The sequence below is a fragment of the Podarcis erhardii genome (genome assembly GCF_964252035.2).
Source record: "Podarcis erhardii genome assembly, chromosome: 13".
Classification (NCBI taxonomy): domain Eukaryota; kingdom Metazoa; phylum Chordata; class Lepidosauria; order Squamata; family Lacertidae; genus Podarcis; species Podarcis erhardii.
The window spans coordinates 23,364,413-23,384,502 of NC_138502.1; the positions used below are offsets into that span (position 1 = coordinate 23,364,413).

General features: G+C 39.7%; 3 protein-coding genes across 4 annotated transcripts in view; 1 reads left to right on the plus strand and 2 right to left on the minus strand.

The window, feature by feature from the left end:
- Nucleotides 1-20,090, minus strand: part of LOC309327488 (olfactory receptor 14A16-like) — a 287,993-nt gene that overhangs the window by 24,448 nt on the left and 243,455 nt on the right. The gene's annotated exons all lie outside the window — the stretch shown is intronic.
- LOC309326972 (olfactory receptor 6E1-like) lies at nt 1,761-2,762 on the minus strand (the record flags this gene model as incomplete). The annotated part of the gene is made up of 1 exon (XM_081836000.1): nt 1,761-2,762. One exon carries the CDS (start codon nt 2,760-2,762, stop codon nt 1,761-1,763), a length of 1,002 nt encoding a protein of 333 aa, XP_081692126.1.
- Nucleotides 13,797-14,747, plus strand: LOC309326973 (olfactory receptor 4D9-like; the record flags this gene model as incomplete). The annotated part of the gene is made up of 1 exon (XM_081836001.1): nt 13,797-14,747. The coding sequence occupies one exon, from the start codon at nt 13,797-13,799 to the stop codon at nt 14,745-14,747; it is 951 nt and encodes a 316-aa protein (XP_081692127.1).

A 20,090-nucleotide genomic window follows, 5' to 3' on the forward strand; every position in this document is an offset into this window, starting at 1 on the left:
GTGAATCAAATGGCAACATTCATCCTGTCCTCACATGCAAAAAATTTCAGTGCCCCATCCCCCACCCCCACCCCTCTATTTTAATAGAAATGGAAATAAATGTCAAGAAAAATACATGAACTATTTTGATTGTGAGAGCGAAAGGCACTCATTGGTTAAGTGCAGACAGGAAAAAGGAAGGGAAGAATTATGAACTGCTTAATTTTTACCTTTCAGTTGGATGATATGAGGTTGCAAAATATGAATAGGTACTGAACAGGTTGAGGGAACATTCAGGTTAACCTCAATGAAATGCCATGTGTCCAATTTGCCCTACTGAAATCCTCAGAAGCTCACTTCTCCCCCAACAGAGCCTTTTAATAAATGCATTGCAGTCTACAGATGACATCATACATTGTATCTGTGGTCCCAAGAGTGCACAAGTCATCGGGAAAGAGACTACCAAACTTATTCTCAGTAGAACTGGAGACTCTCAGGTAGTCTTTAAAGCTCATCAGGAGGGAATATGTGAAATAATGTATGTGTTTCAAAAGGATCAGAAACTTGAAAGTAATAGTTAATGCTGATTCAGGTTGTGAAGTCAGAATTTTGGAAATTAATTCTTCTTGTTTACTTGCCTGTATATTTACTTCTATTAATACATGTGCATACTGCACAAAATACTGGAACATCACCGTTCCCTGCATCAGGATGTCAGCATGCCCTCTCTATATGACCCCAGTTCAACTTAATAAAAAGGTGCGATGAAACAGCCATATCATAATGATACGTGGCATTCTCCAGTTGTATGAAAACTTACATAGCCCAAATAGTACCAAACAGGCACAGTAGGGAGATATCTGTATCCTTGGGTTTGTAGTTTGTGAGAGAGTGTGTGAGTTTGTAAAAGAGACAGGGAGGGAGAGAAATTGGTACCAAATGCTGCCTGACTGTGGCAGGAAGAGTAGAAAACCAGAACACTGGAAGGGATTGAATGGATATCCTGGAATAGGGCAAGGACATGACTTGTTGGAACCGTAATAGAAGCATTTTACTCTCTCTCTCTCTTTCTCTCTCTCACACACACAAACACTGTGTGTGTGGATCCCATTTATTTGTAACTGATGGTAATTTCTCTACAACAGAGAATTGTGTAACCACCAAAAACTGAATTGTTGCTTAAGTTTTCAAATGTAACAATTAAAGTTTATCACAAATAGCTTCAAGAAATTTACAGCTGGATACAATGTGATTATAATGTTTGTTGGAAAATTATAGTTAACAAACAAATTTAAATCGTAAAATTGATGTCTCTCAGAAATGCAATTGCATAATTGTCATTAACCAAGTAAAACATTTTATATTGGGGTTCCATTTTCTTCATCTGAGACTCACACAATAGAGTTTTCAGGTCATTCTCAGCCTCATCATTATCTAAATTATTAATAACAGCTATATGCCCCTTTTCACAGGAACTCAGAAAGTAAAAAAATGGATTATAGTGTTACTGTTTTCAAACCAACTCTCTGAGGTAGCTGAGGCTGTAAGACAGTAGCTGTTCAATTCTGTCCTGTGAGATTATCACTGAGTAATTTTTTAAACAAATATCGTCTCACTGAAAGCCAGAAGCTCCACCACACCACATTTGTTAGACATTTCGAACAGTAACAAAGATTAGATGTTTCCCAGGAAAATGATCTACACATCTAGAACATTCAGCTGAACCATTTTTCCAGTCTTGTAGATGTGTGTGCACCTTCCCACCAACATCCCCACCTTTATCAACTTACATTATTTAATACTACAGAGTGCATAGGTCCATTTTCCTGTTTCAGAAATCTGAGCTTAATTAAAGGGGAAGTCTTTCTCCTGGCAAGATGTTTCAGGGCCTCCTTGACTTTCTTGTTTCTCAGACTATAAATGAAAGGGTTCAGCAATGGAGTTACCACTGTGTTCAGTATGCTGACTACCTTGTTCAGGTCCAAAGAGAGATTTTTTTGTGGCTCAACATACATGAAAATGCAACTCCCATAGTAGAGTGTCACCACAATTAGATGCGAAGTACACGTAGAGAATGCTTTCTGTCGTCCTTTGGCTGCAGGGATCCTAAGTACTGTTCCAATGATGAAGATATAGGACAAACTTGTCACCAGTAATGAGCCCAGAAGCAGCAAAGCTGCACTTACAAAATTAATCATTTCAATTTTCCTTACATCAAAGCAGGCCAGCTTGAGTAAGGGGTCAACATCACAAAAGAAATGTTTAATGACATTGGGTCCACAAAATGGCAGCTGGCCTACCAGGATTATAGGTGGTAGGACTGCAAAAAAGCCCCACATCCAGGAGGCAGCAATAAGCTGGAGGCAAAGGCGCATGGTCATGATGGCTGCATATCTCAGTGGGTTGCAAATGGCAAGATAGCGGTCAAACGACATGACAGCCAAAAGGAAGAACTCACTGGAACCTGCTGAGAAGAAAATGTAGGCTTGCAAGATACAACTATGGAAGGAGATGGATTTTCTCTGACTCATGAAGTTGACTAGCATCTTGGGGATAATTGTGGTGGTGTAGAGAGCCTCCAAAATAGACAAGTTGGCAATAAACATGTACATTGGGCTATGAAGGCTGTTCTCACAGCACACCAAGGTAATAATGATAAAGTTGCCTACCATAGCAACAGTGTAGGTGATGAAGAATAAAGTGAAGAGCATTGGTTCATCCACTTTAGTATCAGAGAAACCTAAGAGAATGAATTCAGTTACAATCCTTGTCTGATTCCTCATTGTGATGTGCTGCTGAAACAGTCACTTGAGGAAATGGAGAGATGGGTAGCAGCTGGGCAGACAAATTCTTTTTCCACTCTGAAATTTTTAGATAAGACAGGCATGAATACTGTGAGTTAGAGAAGCATGGAAGATTCTATATATCATTCCCAGTCAGACCATGTGTGGAGAAATCAATTATGCTTTCTTAAACCAAGGGAAAGAAGGGAAGAGAGAAGTATTGAAAGAACCAGAACTGGAATTCTATGTTTCATTAATACAAAACATTTGCCCTCTATCAAATTACACAATAGAATTGTGCAATAAGGCCAATATTTCATTTTTAAACATAAAAAAACACTTTAGAGAGTGTTAAACATGTTTATCACCCATTAATTTCAAATGCAAGACATGTGAGTGATTTCCTAAATGTTCTAGTTTAAAATCAATGGTACTGAAAAGCACTAATTGATAACCTGACTCTTATTATTTAATTCATCCAACATGCCCCCAGCTTCTGTTTTAAACTCTTACTGTTGGAATATTTTAATAAAATAAATACACATTTTATTATCTCAGTATGTTTCACTTCTTCTATCAGTAGTGACACTGCTGGAATGAATTTTAGAACAGAACAAAGAGAATGAGGAAGCAGAGGAAAAAAGTGGATGGAACATAAACAGTGATGGCAAGAGAAGCAGAAGAGAAAATAGAACCATTCCCACCTCTCTCAGGTCTTCAGCAATAAGCCTTTATCTCTTTTCTCTACAGATGTAACTTGCACCCATAGGGTGCCAATGAAACCCCAATCTTCATTATCGGTTTCCCCTTCTTATTTTCATTGATATGTTTTTCAAAATAAAAGATAATTCATGAAGCATAGTCTAATTAAGCTACATTTTTTTTTCTGCCTTGCCTCTTTCAGAGAGCTGCAGGGATAACAAACATATATTTCCAAATAGCCAAAATTAAGCAATGGGTCCATCCTCAGCAATATTAATGTTTTTTTCAAGCTTCTTTCAGGTTTTCATTATCTTGGATTCTTACCACCCCCACAGGAGAGAACTGGCTGAACAGAGAGAGCAGTTAATACTGTTTTAAAAGTTTAAAAGTTTAAAAGTTTCAGTGTAAATATTAGGTGAATGAAGAAGGCAGCAGCCTAGAACATTATAGTCCTTTATCCTTTTCTTCATGATAGAGACCAAATGAACACAGTGTTGTTTACTATAGGATATGTGGAAACAGTTATTCATCAAAGGGTATGTATCCCCAAGGAACAAATTATATCAAGCCTACCAATATATCCCTGAACCAGTTCCAAAGCACTTATTTGCAGACATTTAAAATACAGAATAAATAATGAGATATTTTGTTTCTCTGATCACTGAATCTTCCACTGCTACAATAAGTGTATTCACACACAGAATTAAATGAGTTTAGAATTTGTGTATATAACAGGTGAGCTGTACACCTGTACAATTATTCACATGTAATGTTTAATGAGTGTTGAGTCGATATACCGTATTTTTGGCCCCATAGGACGCACCGGCCCATAGGACGCACCAAGTTTTTTTTGGGGGGGGAATAAAGAAAAAAAATTATTTCCCCCACCCCAGGCACTTGTGGGGCCGGCAGTGGGGAGAAGCACTCTTCTCCACACTGCCCGCCAGCAGACCAGGTCCAGGGACAGCGGGAAGACGCGCTGCACATCCCCGCTGTCCACGGAGCTTGCGGGGCTGGCGGCAGGGAGAAGCACACGTCTCCCCGCCGTCAGCCTCCAAACCACATCGGGAGACAGCGGGATGGTGGCGTTCCGCCTCCCCACTGTCCCCCGACCTTGTGGGGCTGGGGCTGCGGCTCTCCTGAAGCCTGGAGAGCGAGAGGGGTCAGTGCGCACCGACCCCTCTCGCTCTCCAGGCTTCAGCGAAAGCCTGCATTCGTCCCATAGGACGCACAAACATTTCCCCTTCATTTTTGGAGGGGAAAAAGTGCATCCTTTAGGGCGAAAAATACGGTACATATTTACAAAAACTCCGTAGGGAGACAACTTGTGCCTTGGTTTAATGTAATATGTGAGCAAGCCTATTGTCATCTGGCATGTTTCATTGGATTTGTGTTGGGTGTTGAACCTTTGTGGAGTTATCTACAAAATGTCTTCTAGATTCACATTTGTGTGAATCTGAATGTCTCTCCTCAGGTGAAACATTTGAGGAAAGCAAAAAAAAAAAGTATTTCATTACAGCTAATGAGATTTCTTGGGCTAGATTACATAAACTACACTTTGTGGTAGAATATGGCAGTTTAAGGACACTTTCCCAGACTTATTCAAAGCAGTTAGCAAAGAGATAAAACAATAGGATCATGAAAAAAAAAAAACTAGAGCCATTCTTTGAAACATGCAAAGGTTAAAATACTGAAATAGTTTAAAATTGCCTCAGTTTCCTAAGCATCAGGGTAGACTTGTCTGAACTAAAATGTTTTTAGCTGGCACAAAAAATAGTACAGTGAATGCACTTGCTTGATCTCAATAGGCAGGGAGTTCCATAGTGTAGGCACTGCTACACTAAATGATCAAGTTTTTTCTGGCACTTGTAGTAGTGATGATTTTGCCAATCAAAGTGGTTCAGTGGGCACATGTGGGGTAAGGCAATCTCACGAGCAAACTGGTCCCACGTTATTAATGGCTTTATATACTAATAGTAACAGCTTGAACTTGGACCAATAGCAAATTGTCAGCCAGTGCAGATCTCTGAGCACATGGTCCCCACTTCTGTCAGAAATCATGCTGCAGCATTCTGTGCTAACTGCAGCTTCCAGATCTAATGTTATGCATAGAATATTAAAATTAATGACCTGTTAAAATCAATGGACATGACTAACGTATGTCCATTAATTCCAATAGGTCTACTCTCAGTAGAATTTAATACGCTACACCCCTTACTGGGGATAGTGTACATAGAAGTGACAATATTCTAGTGTTTCTAAATGCCTCTGAAAAAGCATTTAAGAACTTTAACAAGTTTTAAAACTCTTACGTTATTTTTTCCAGGCCAATAAATGCAAGGCGAGGAACTATGATGGGAAAAGTTACTAACAGACATCTTGGCAAGCAACTGTGCACAGAGCACACAATTCTAAATTTTAGAGTGCATTTTACCACACCACTTATTTGAGAAGTTAACTGTTTTGACCAATAGATGCAGTATATCTCAGGGCTATTGTATTATACGTTCCTCATGCCTTGACTTTGTACCAGGGATGGCCAGATCAGTCTAATCCATATCAGTTATCCATACCCATGTGCAGAATGTTCTTACCGGGCAACCTTGCCTAGTGCTAACACTGATATCTGATCAGCACCAAGCAGACATTTTTGTTCTCTCAGGCATTTGGGTGCTGACATGGACATAGTGCTGTTTCTTGCAGCCATTTTAGGGGACATTCTATCGGTTTATGTAGTAATTATCCTGTTTATGGGATGAACTGTGTACTTATTGAATAACCACTTTTAATGTGATAATGTGCAGTGATAAGACTCCACTTCCAATATCAAGGGTTATCATCTATTCCTATCAAAAATGTACACTGTACTTCACGTTTTATTGGTTTATCCTTTCTGGCCAAACTAGAAACAACATTGGACACACACTTAGCAATTACATGAGTGTTGTTTTCTTTGTTTTTTTGTTTGTGCTCTCTGATCTGGCTCAGACTGTTATGTTGAGTGTGGAAGTTTTACCCTTTGCTTCTTTGCTGTACACCTGGGCAGTGTTCACACAGCAGTTTATTTCATTTTCTGGATGTTTCCCTGCTAATTTGTGCATTATATTCAAGCTTTCACATGACATAAGAGCCACTTCTTAGAAATCTGGTGGAAAAGAGAACAACTTCAGTGCTTCTTTCCATGTTATTTGCTTCAAGGAAGAAGAAGAAGAAGAAGAAGAAGAAGAAGAAGAAGAAGAAGAAGAAGAAGAAGAAGAAGAAGAAACCATGTTTCCAAGTTTGGAATCCATTTGCAAACCTGAAAGCTTGTACAGGGCTATGTACCAGCTGAAGTCCCGCAGAGTGCTCCACAAGCAACTTTCCTTTAGAAAAGCTGGTTATGGAGCCTCACTCCCCAAATTGCCCCCTCCCCTCAATAGGTAGATCAAGGAGAGGAAGGACACTTGAGGAGCACTCACACACCCACCAAGGATTGCTCACTCTGCATAACAGCTGTAATCCTGCAGGATTCAGATGACACTCTGAAATTGGCTTTCCTCACTCACCCACCCCAGGATCAACAGCTGTAGAGGGGAAAGGACAATCTTTCAGGTTCAGGGTGAGGCTTTGTCAATGGCTTTCCTAAAAGAAAGCTTCTTGTGAAGCATGGCACATCCACACCAGACTGAATGCTCAATTGTTGGGTCAATCCTGGGGTGGAAGTTGAGGTTAGAAACCACAAAACTAGAAGGGATGTAACAGAGTACCCTGGAATGGGATATGTCTGACTGGCTGGCTGGCACCTTAAACTGGAACTTTCCACACCAAAATATTTTGCTGCAGATTCCATTTAATAGAGACAAATGGCATTCTGTCTACAACAGAGTACTAGTTGACTATGCAAAAGAAAATTGTTGCTTAATTCTTCAATGTTTGCAATTAAAAATCATCATAAATAACTTCAAGTACTTTACAACTGGCTTCAGTGTGACGAAAAAATCCCCCAGAAAATATTTATGGAATATATTGCTGCTGGAGATCTATAAATTCAAATATAAAGTACCAGTCAAAACATTAAACAAAACTCAGAAATGCAACGATATAATTGTAATTAGCCAAGTGAAACAGTTTCTTTTAGGATTTATTTTCCACATCTGACAGTCACAGAATAATTTTCAGTTTATTTTCAGGTTTGTCGTTATATATATTATTAATAACAATGATATTGGTTTTCTGCTGCTTTCCAAAGGAGCTCAGGAAACCACAAAATTGTGAGAATGTGTGACCCTGGGTGAGAATGTTCACTCTGGTCTTCTCAGTAAAAACTGCAAACTCAACCCCACCCAGTACTAAGAGTTTTAAAGCTGTAATAAAGATCGATTTTTATTACCAATAGTCCCCATTTACTTTCATTGTTATTTAACACTACAGTGTAGGGAAACTTTTCCCTGTTTCCAGGACTCGGCAATTAATTAAAGGGAAAATCTTTCTTCTGGCTAAGTGTTGCAGGGCCTCTTTCACTTTCTTGTTTCTCAGACTATAAATGAAAGGATTCATTAATGGAGTTATCACTGTGTTCAGTATACTGGCTACCTTGTTGAGGTCCAATGAGTGGTTTTTTTGTGGCTGAACATAAATGAAAATAGAACTCCCATAGAACAGTGTCACCACAATTAGGTGAGAGGCACACGTAGAGAATGCTTTCTGTCGTCCTTTTGCTGAGGGGATCCTCAGCACTGTTGCTATAATGAATATATAGGACACACTCGTCAACAGTAATGAGCCTAGGAGCAGCAAAGCTGAATTGACAAAATTAATCATTTCAATTTTCCTTACATCAGAGCAGGCCAGCTTGAGAATTGGGTCAACATCACAAAAGAAATGGTTGATAGAATTGGGTCCACAAAATGGCAGCTGGCTTACCAGGATTGTAGGTGGTAGGACTGCAAAGAAGCCCCACAGCCAGGAGGCAGCAATAAGCTGGAGGCAAAGTCTCAAGGTCATGATGGCTGTATATCTCAGTGGGTTGCAAATGGCAAGATAGCGGTCGAATGACATGACAGCCAGAAGGAAGAACTCACTGGAACCTGCTGAGAAATAGATGTAGACCTGCAAAATGCAACTATGGAAGGCAATAGATTTTCTCCGACTCATGAAGTTGACTAGCATTTTGGGGATAACCGCGGTGGTGTACAGAGTCTCTAAAAATGACAGGTTAGCAATAAACATGTACATTGGGCTGTGAAGAGTCCTCTCACACCACACCAAGGCAATAATGATAAAGTTGCCTACCAAAGCGAAAACATAGCTGATGAAGAATAAAGTGAAGAGTACCAGTTCAACCCTTTTAGTTCCGGTGAATCCTAATAGGATGAATTCAGTCACATTCCTTGTCTGGTTCCTCATTGTAATGTGCAGCTGAAAGAGTCACTTGGGACAGTGGAGGTACAGGTATTGGTCATACCAATTCTTCTTCTGCCGTGATAATTCTGGATTATGTAAGAAAGGTATAGAAACCATGAGCCAGAGAAGGACAAAACTTCCCACATGCCTGTTTCTGTGAGATACTACATGGAGCTATGCATGAGAAACATCAGCTGTTTTTGTTTAAATCAAGGGAAGAAATGGACCATGAGAAATTGAAAAAAAAATACAAGATATTAGGATTGATATACTATTTTTCATAGATTGAAAACTAAGCCCTTTCTTGTACTAAACTGAATAAATGAGGAAATAAAGAAAAGTTTCATTAAAAAACTTTTTAAAAGCTTTATAGACAATAAAAATGTTTATCTTCTACAAATTTCAAAAGGGGGAAGCATAAGCAACCTCCTAAATAAGTTTGAAACTAGTACACACAAGTTCTTACCTTCAAGCTTAATATTTAATTTAACTGTTTGAAACTGTTACTGTTGAAATATTTTAATAAATAATGAACCATATCTGATGCTGCTGCTTTGGCAGCACCGCAGACTTCCCCAATGCCACAGAACCTTCCTCTCCTCTCCTCTGTAGTGTCTCCTGCATTCTCGATATCTGCTCCAGAGAGGAGGAAGACCAGTTGGAGCAGATTAAAGAATACATAGAGAAGACAGGAATGAAAGTTCAGTTGTTCAAATTGAAGCATTACTCAAAACTCTATATTTATGTATATTGTTATGGAACAGGCTCCCCTCCCCAGCTTGAGGTTTTTTGTTTTTTTGTTTTACTTCTTTTGGCAGTATAGTGGTACTTTGGGTTAAAGACACTTCAGGTTACAGACTCCAGTAACCCAGAAATAGTACCTTGGGTTAAGAACTTTGCTTAGGATGAGAACAGAAATCATGCTCCGGCGGCGTAGCAGCAGCAGGAGGCCCCATTAGCTAAAGTGGTGCTTCAGGTTAAGAACAGTTTCAGGTTAAGAATGGACCTCCAGAACAAATTAAGTTCTTAACCCAAGGTACCACTGTACTTAATACCCTTTTAATTTTTAAAAAGTTCCAGTTTAAATATTATAAGAATTAAGCAGCCACCAACCTGTGTCATGCCCCACTCTTCTTTTCTTAATGATAGAGACTGAACTAGTACAACTCTGTTTCCTACAGAATATATGAAAAAAAATTGTTCATCATTCAGCAGGTATGCATCCCAAAGGATCAAACTATGGCAACACTTTCCTGAGTCAATTCCAAAGCACCTTTATGCAGAACTTTAAGAGTTCTCTGACCTCAGATTCAATGTCCTAACATAAAGTATAATGTTCCTCCCACCGCTTAAAATCAGGCTGATCTCACATTACATTTAATGTGTGTAGAACATAAGAATTTGAGTTGTGCACTTGTTCTGTTATTCTCATGTAATGCTTATTGAGTGTAGAGCCTGTTCTCATGTGTAGACAATTGTTGAGCCATATAAATCAACAAGGGCACACTCTTAAACACACAATGCGGTATAGAGACAACCTGTCCACAAGCCTATTGTCATGTGGGGTGGTATTGGGTGCTGCCCTTTTGCTGGGTAACCTCCAATATGACCCCTTTTGTGGAATTTGGATCTCTCTCCTCAGGTGAAACATGTGAGGAACTTTGAGAAAAGCTCCAGGTATTTCATTACAACCAACAGATGTGCCAACTCTAGGGGGCCAATGTGTCTCCAGCTCTCTCAATCTTTATTGGAAAGGGCACCTCAATGTTGAGGGGATCAGACACAGTGCGCATGCATGACGTCACAGGGGATGCACATTGCATCAGAGTTTCCAGAACACTCAACCTCCTCCAGATGTTGCAATGTCCTGCACGCCGCTTGTGTGACACCACACGTGTTTGATGCACAACGTGTGTGATGTCACATACATGTGGTGTGTGCTAGGCCCCCTCAATCTTGCGGGCAACCTGGAACCTCTGACAACTAATGTGATCCCCTGAAGAGAGATTACACAGCCCACAATGTAGTGGTGGAATAGTGTAGTTTATTCCTCCGAGCCCCTACAGGTGCAATGACACTCCATTGGGGTCAGGGAAGCACCCAACACCCCTCTATGGGATTGCCCAGTGTTGACCACTGGGAGGGTGCAAACCAAGCTACCAGGGTGTCACTGGGCAGCTAGGGGAAGAGATTCCAGACTGGCAGAGGCTCTAACCTGAGTTTAGTACATGCCTCAGGCCCCTTATGGGGGCCTTTATTCTATGCTGATCCAGCCCACTCCATTTCCTCCAAATTATACAGAACTTCAGAAACTCCTAACAATATTAAGCCTTTTTTTTAACTTAGGGAAAGGCAAAAATAAAAAAGAGGGAAAGGAAAAAAAACAGCAACAACTGAGTTAATGAAGGCCAAGAATTTGAAGCTCAATGCAAAGAAAGAAACACTGTTTGGAGGGGGTTCCTCAGTTTGTTTTGGTAGGGTACATCCTTTTCTGTATGGGGTCACCCTCCCCCTGAAGTTGCAGTTGTGCTCCTTACAGGTACACCTGAATCAATTACTGTCCTTAGATGCACAGATGGCATCTGTTTTGTGGAGTGCTTTCTGGATGGACATAGATTGACTTCAATGTTCTATGCTCTGATAAACCCTAGGCTAGATTACAGCAGCTGCATTATACACGTAACTGCCTTTACAATTAAGAGTATATGAAGCATGTGCTGGATAAGACCAAAGTCCTATCTAATCTAGCATTCTGTTCTCCCAGTGGCCAAGCAGATGCTGATGGGAAGCTCACAAGCAGAAACTGAGCACAGAGCACTCCCTGGTCTATGATTCCCAGGCATATAGTCTCTGATAGTGAAGACCATTGATAGTGTAGACGCTGCAGCTAGTGCGTAATAAAGCAGGTGGATTTCTGATGGCCTCTAGGGAGCTGAAACATTTACTTTCTTCTTCTTTTTTCTTCAAATCACTTTTGAAAGAGCTGGCAGATTTCTAAACAGAGAAGCTGCATCAAACTCATCAAAAGTCACGACACACCCTTGTTGCAAGCTACCTAACACTGTATGTGACCAACTAGCACAAACACAATGCATACCCTGATACACTTTCAGCAAGAAAAGAATGAAATGAGAATCAAATTTGGAGAAGCAATCATGTAATTGGTCCACTGATGCAGCTTTCTTTACATAATGATACCTCTGAAATCTTTCTAGGAAGAGCTAAAGCAGTTGCAGTTGAAGACCCAAGAGATGTTATGGTCTCTTGCTAAAATAAATTTAGGCAACAGCTTCACAGACCACTTGGGGAAGCCAGAGTTGACTGTGTTTTCTCACAGAAGTAGGCTAATTTTCTCTCCTTCTTATTACAATACCAGTGATCACATCAAAGCTGTAAGTACATTAGATTTTTGAAGGTCTTGGTGAAGTAGAATCTCAGATCTTGGACACATCAGGTATTTATGGTGCACTTATTTCATTTTTTGAAAATTTTATTTAATATGTATCAATTCAAGAGTTTCAGGGTTGCTTCTCACACAATGTTATGACAACTAAAGTGAAGCATTTTATTTTAATGGCAGATTTCAGGTTTTCCCATTGACGTTATGGGACTTTAATTTGCTTCCTTCAGACTGGATTCTCTCTCTCTCTCTCCCTAACTCTATCTCTCATCTAACCAGCTAGGTATCATCCGAATTCTGTCTACTTAAACACATTTAGTGTGAATGCCACAGAAAGTCCAGTGAGATTGGGCAATGGCTTTTAGATTCAATAATTTATTAAAAATGATTGGACAAACAATGAGGGCAGGTCAACATACCAACTGAAACATCTATGTACAGATGCATTGTACTGCTAAATAATGCATTGAGGGACATAACATATAGGATGATCAGCAAATCTTCATATGTGTTGAATATATTTTTGTTTTGTTTTGGGGAAAACTAGGCTTGTCTGCTGCATAATTGCCTTCCAAAGAAGGTATATATCCTTCTCTAAAAGGCATTGGACCACTTCTAATTGCTTCTTTGTTGAATCCTTTGTTGTTGTTCTAAATAGTTACACCTTAATGGACACAATCCCACTGATTCCAGTGTCAACACAGAAAAGCAAAGTGGGAGAACTGCTTTGCAGCCCCTTAAATGGAATCCATCTGTCTCTTCTACAACAGGCACAGATAACTCAAAAAACATGGTGGTGGTGGTGGTTAATTTATTCCCCACCCATCTGGCTTGGTTTTGCCAGTCACTCTGCATGGCTCCCAGCAGAACAGTAAAAACAATATTATAATAAGGATTTTTGTTATATCTCAGCAGGGAGGTGGGGAAGTGAAGAGAGATACATAGATGTGCAGATTAGAAGAATAGCATGGAAAGCAGACTGTGATTAAAATGGAAGCAAAGGTATAGAAGTTATCATTTGATAGATGTAATCTGCATATGGTTGGAAACTATTGAGCCCAACTTATCCCCTCAGTGTTTTTATTATTAACATGGATGTTGCTGGACAGCAGATAATATTAGCCTTCTTATGGATGATATTTTTTTTTTTTTACTTTTTAGCGTGATGGCAGTAAATTCTTTCTGCAGAGTTTCTGGCATTCAGAGTAGACAATATTAAACTGGATGGATAAACATAAGATCATGGGAGGGCATAAGAAGGCACTGCTGAATCAGGCTCATGGCCAATCAAGCCCAGTATTCTGCTTTCCAGTCACAGCAGCCAAGCAGATGCCTATAGGAAGTCCAAAAGCAGGAGACAGATAAGATTTTTTAAAGGCCAAATTTAAGTTCCTGAAATTTTTCACGAGGTAAAGTGACCAAAAATAGAATCACCCGTATGCTTTGAACATTGCGAAGAAATAAACCGATAACCAAATGAAAATGTGGATAAAATGAAATTTAAAAAAATATTATTTCCTCCCTCCAGATATTTGTCACAAGTCTACAGAATGGCGGTGGATAACTTCACAAGCAGAGTTACAGAATTTGTATTTGTAGGAATGTCACAAAATTCAGAATTTGAACAGTTTTTATTTTTTCTGTTCCTGACAGTTTATATAGCTACTTGGTTAGGGAATGTCACCATTATAATCACTGTAATAACAGACCACCATCTCCACATGCCCTTATATTTTTTACTGGCCAACTTGGCTTTTCTGGATGTTAGTGAATCTACAGTAACTGCACCTAAATTGCTGCAAGTGCTCTTTTCCCAGAACAAAACCATCTCCTTCAATGGATGTTTGACACAGATTTTCTTTTTTCACTTCATTGGGGGTACAGTCGTTTTCTCTCTTGCAATGATGGCAGTTGATCGATATCTAGCTATTCACAAGCCATTGCAATACATGATCATCATGAACAAGAAAACCTGCTTTGGGATCATTTTGTGTGCATGGCTAGGAGGCTCCATTCACTCCATGGTCCAGGTAGCACTGATCCTGCAGTTACCATTCTGTGGTCCCAACATACTGGATAATTTCTACTGCGATGTTCCACAGGTGGTCAGATTGGCCTGCACAGACATCTATACTGTTGAACTACTTATGGTCTCCAACAATGGACTTGTTGTGACAGGAACCTTCATTGCTTTGCTCATTTCATACAGCATCATCTTGTACAAGATAAGAAATCATGTCTCAGAAGGGAAGCACAAAGCTCTTTCAACATGTGCGGCCCAGATCACAGTAGTGAGTTTACACTTCATCCCATGTATCTATATTTATGACCAGCCCTTCAAGAAATTTACAGCGGATAAGGTGGTCTCCATTCTCTACACAGTTATCAGCCCAGTGCTGAATCCAATCATTTACACATTAAGAAATACAGAGATGAAAAATGCTATAAGGAGGCTAGTGAGGAAAGTGCTGAGGTTTTATCAGAAAGATTCAAAACTGTAATGTTATTTATATGTATATTGGTTCTTTTTTAAACATCCTTGCATATTGCTTTAAATTTATTTAGTAATGAAATTACAAAAAAATGAATATTATTATATTATATTATATTATATTATATTATATTATATTATATTATATTATATTATATTATATTATATTATATTATATTATATTATATTATATTATTATATTATATTATATTATATTATATTATATTATATTATATTATATTATATTATATTATATTAGAGAACTGCATTTACCTGGCACTGAAATGATGAGAAGTGGGGTTTTCTGGGGAAAGCATTTTTTTAAAAAAATGAGTTACGACTACAAAAAGGGCCTATTCTCTTGTCACCACCTTCTGGACCTCCCTAAACAGTGGCACAAAGAGAAGGGTTTCTCATGATGATGTCACAGGCCGAGTAGTTTTACATAGGGAAAGTCAGTCCTTGGGGTCCTGGGCCACATAAGGCTTTTAATATCTAAACACCTCAAATTTGGCATGGAAACAAATGGGCTGCCAGTGTATATTAAGGACGTAAACTATATTTATGGTTAAGGACATAATGGGTTGGATTTATGTAGTAGTAGTAGCAGCAGTAGCAGTAATACTACTACTACTACTACTACTAATAATAATAATAATAATAATAATAATAAAATTTATTTATATCCTGCCCTCCCTGGCTAGGACCAGGCTCAGGGCAGCTAACATCAGAGTATATAATACATTAAACATAATGTAGGTCATTTCAGGAAGTTAAAATTAGTTGAATGAGTAGTTCTAATAACAAAAATGAAATGTGCAATGCCTGAAGGTGCAGCTTCAGGGTTGAAAGTATTAAAACAAGAAAGACTCACTGTGTTCTGTATAAGAATTAATGCATGGGTACTCATCTAATGTACTGATCTGCCCCCTGTCACTATAGCAGTGGTGGTGTTGATATTTTATTCTGTTTTTAGTTTATTGCTGATTTCATTTTTTAAGATGTTTTTAAAGATGTTTTCAGTAGTTGTTTTTAACCCCTTTTACTGTTGATGTTGTTGTTTTATTTTCTTCATAAACTGCTTTTTACAACCAAGTGGTGCATAAATTTGTCCCCATGAAAGAGGCAGAGTGCCATGGGGTCATGTGGGCCTTCAAAAGGCTACTCAGCTGTAAGCCTCAAAGGATAGCATGATCTAATGGGGATATAGTCAAGGTATTGCTCTTTGACCTTTACTCCTGACCATTAGGTCCAGTCGTGACCGACTCTGGGGTTGTGGTGTTCATCTTGCTTTATTGGCCGAGGGAGCCGGCGTACAGCTTTCAGGTCATGTGGCCAGCATGACTAAGCCGCTTCTGGCGAACAAGAGCAGCGCACGGAAACGCCGTTTACCTTCCCACCGGAGCGGTACCTATTTATCTACTTGCACTTTGATGTGCTTTCGAACTGCTCGGTTGGCAGGAGCTGGGACCGATCAGCGGGAGCTCACCCTGTCGTGGAGATTTGAACCACCGACCTTCTGATCAGCATGTCCTAGGCTCTGTGGTTTAACCCACAGCACCACCCGTGTCCCTCTTCTTTGACCTTTAGAAAAGCCCTATTTGCACTTGCGTGTTGAGGTCCCCAATCCACCCCCCAAAATAACTCACAACAGACACGTAATTTTTTGTTTAAGATTTTTGGCATGATTTTGGCCACAACTTTATTAAAATACAAACTGTGAGTGGTTGTTTAGGCATTGGTTAAGACTATCTGTCCCCCTGCCTGGGGACAGAACTGACTTCCGGGCACCACCAAAAGACAGTGCGGGGGAAAGCAAGTCGGGGAAGAATTGGAGCTGAGACACAGACCCTCAACTCTCACCCGCCTGCTCCCCGAAGGCTTGCCGGCCCTAGTCCCATTCCAGGGATTGGACAAAAAGATGGCAAGCCCCAGGATTCCTTTAACGGAATTCCCTTTCCGCAGCAACCATGGAGGGGCAGGCCCAGCCTATCCTAACCCCTCCATGGAGGGGCAGGCCCAGCCTATCCTAACCCCTCCTCCACCAGATTTATAACCAATGCCTAACCACAACCTTACAAGTTGTGACGATTTGCTACGCAGTAGGCAAAAACCACCCAGCCAGCCAATTTGCCAGGTGGAAAAATTCCTACCAGGCCCCTGCTCAAAGGCAGACGACCCCATGACAGGCATAGCAAGGTCAACGCAACAACCCCTTATTCTAGGGCGGGTGGGCGGGTGATCCGTTGCACGCAGCAAAAGAGAAAGTACAAGGCTGCGCACAGAGTATTTAAACCTTTTACCCCTCCCACCAAAATTGCAACATAACTTTTCCCCCAGCAACTCGGCAATCCAATAAATGCCCCCTGGCCATCCTGGAGAACTTACCCAGCAACAAAGGGGGTGGCTCAGTAGACCCCACCGCAACACGTGCTCTCCCTGAAGGAGAACACGCTTTGCAGTGGTGTGCAGGGGTCTTTGTGCTTATTGTTTAGCAGCACTTTCTACAAAAATGGGACATGGTGACATTCTCTGGATTCTATGAAGTGTTACCAGGGTCTCAGCCTGTTTGTGAAAAGCCCTGCATGTGTTTGGAAGACATTTCTGTAAAGGCTGGAGTTTAAAATGACCCTCAACCACTTGAGATATTTAACATGTTAGGTGCAATTTCTTGCCCCCACCATCAAATTATTTTCAAAGTTTTCCTCTCTTTGGCCCCCTTCAAATATCTTCTTGTTTTGCTGCCAACAGCTCAAATTTTCAAAACCCCACCCTTTTTCTATACACTTTTTGACCCATTAAGGCTTAAGCAAATAAAAGTGCACAAATAATCTTTGGTGGGACACCAGGATCTTGTTAAGCCTTGTGTTTATGCTGTGTACACTTGATTGTGGGATGGTGACAGTGAGGGGTTAAGCACTTGGGATGCCATACTTAAACTTCTGACAGTATTTCACTGCATTTTCCTGATGTTTTATTACCTGATAATTTCCATGTTTTATGTGATCTTTCACATGATGTAAAAGTCACTTCTGAAAAACTAGCAGAATCTGTTTAGCACTGTTTAGCAGAATAAGTTTGGCCCTCATTTCCATGTTATTTGCTTCCATAAAAAAATCATTTGCAACGCTGAAATCAGAAAAACACAGGAGTTTTGTGTTGTGATTTCAGGGCTCATCCACAATTCTGTTTGTCTGTGAACCGCTTGATGGGGAATCCACACAGAACAGGGTGACATGTGGATAGCATAATCACATATGCAAAGCCAATCACAATCCAGCTGTCATAAATCCTGGGATTGAATTGACAGACTATGATGCAGAAGGGGGAAGAATGTGTGTGGGATTTGTGTGTGAGAGAATACTGGAAACCTCCATTGGAGGAAGCGGAATTCCCCCTTTCCATATCAGCTTCAGCTGCTTTGGAAGTGAAGAATACATACCTGCTCTCCCTCCTGTGGAGCAGAAAGCCCTGTTGAAGGGTGGCTGTGAACTAATCAGGCAAAGGAAGAAGGCTAAGTATAAGGCAGGGGAGGGGAGGGGAGCAGAGCAGAGATACTTAGTGAGATAGACCATACAGTAGGGCTGTCGTCCATAATTTTTGGGGGTTTTTGATAAGAAGAAAAAGGCTCAACAGCTTTTGGGGTGTCCTGGTTATTACTTTTTGAAATAAAACCAATTTTGGAAAGAGCAAAAAACAAGCACAGCACTACTGATATATCACAAGTGGACTCTTTATTTACTGCATTCAGAATTATTTAAGATAAAATCTATTTTGGAAAGAAACTACTTTTGCCGTTTTATGGGTTTTATTGTTTGTTTATAGATAATTGCCTTGGTGATATTAACTGGTGTCTATTGCAGTAGAGACACCACCCTCTTTATTGTTTTATTGTAGGTGTTTTTCAGGCAGGATAAACCCATTTCATTTCGTCAGTCACACATATGTTTGCACACTGCTGAAGACTGAAGACTGAAGAATCTGTTTTCCATCTCTTATTGTGTGCCAAACTAAATATAACATGGTACTTGCAATTAGCAACAGCATGAATTCATTGTCATTATCATCATTATCATTTTTTTGCTGTGTGTTGTGTGCTGAGAGAGAATTGCAGACGGGAATTTAATGGCGAAGTCTGGATAGTTCACTCTGCAATTTATTTATGGCTGTGGTTCACAAGTTAGTTTGATAACAGTGAAATGCAATTAAATGTGATCTTGTACCACTCATACCAACACTGCAAACAACAAGAGAAAGAACTGAACTCTTTCAACACACCAGGTCTAGAACAAAAATGAAGATGAAAGATTACACACGTGTAATGGATTATAAATATATACGTAAGATTTAACCAAGGTTGCTGTTTGTAAGGTGAAAACGTGGACAGCTGGAAGAATGGCTTGACAACAAGTGAAGGATGTCAACTGGAGACTAAATAAGAAAGGAAGTAGCAAAACAGTTCTAATAACATATCTTGGACATACAATTGCATCGGAAGTGGGAAAGCTGATTTTAAGAAATTGTATTAAATTAAAATAATTTGGTTTGATTGGAATAGTTTGAAAATTAATAAAAATATTTTCCTTAAAACAAACAAACGAACCACAACTAGATCAGACCCTTATGTTTGGATGTTGACCTTTAACCATTTGCTTCATGCTGTAGTCTTGATCAGATATGAGTCTATGGCGCTATTTGCATTGGGAAGAACTTCCATTGGCCCAAGTTGGTGGTGGGGTTGAAAACCAGAAAACTAGTAGGGGTGTAATGGAGTACCCTGGAATAGGGCATGGTTGGGTGATTGGCTGGAGGCCTAAACAGGAACATTCCACACCAAAATATATTGCCTCAGATCCCACTTATGTTAGAAAAATGACAGTCTATCCACAACAGAAAACTGTGTTGTCACAAATTGTTCCTTAATTCTTCAACTCTAAAATTAAAAATTATCAGGAATACTTTCAAGGAATTCACAGCTGCCTCTAGAGAGCCAAACGTGTTTGTAGAAAAAAATACTGTTGGAGATCTATAAATCATAATTAAAGTACAATTTGAAACATTAAACTTGATGCTACTCAGAAACACAGTTACATTATTTTCATTAGCCTAGGAAAACAGCTTCTAGCGATGGTTAATTTTCTCCTTCCAATAATAACATATTATACTTTTCAGGGGCTTTTTTTAGATTCCCAATTATAGAAATTGTTAATAACTACCATATTTGTAGGCTACTGTTTCCAAACAAGCTCAAAGAGTCATGAGTGGATAGTTTTTGTAGCAACTTACTGATCTGGAGTTGAAAGACAGTGGCTGTTCAAAGAATATACTGTGAGAGTTATCCATGAAAGAGGAT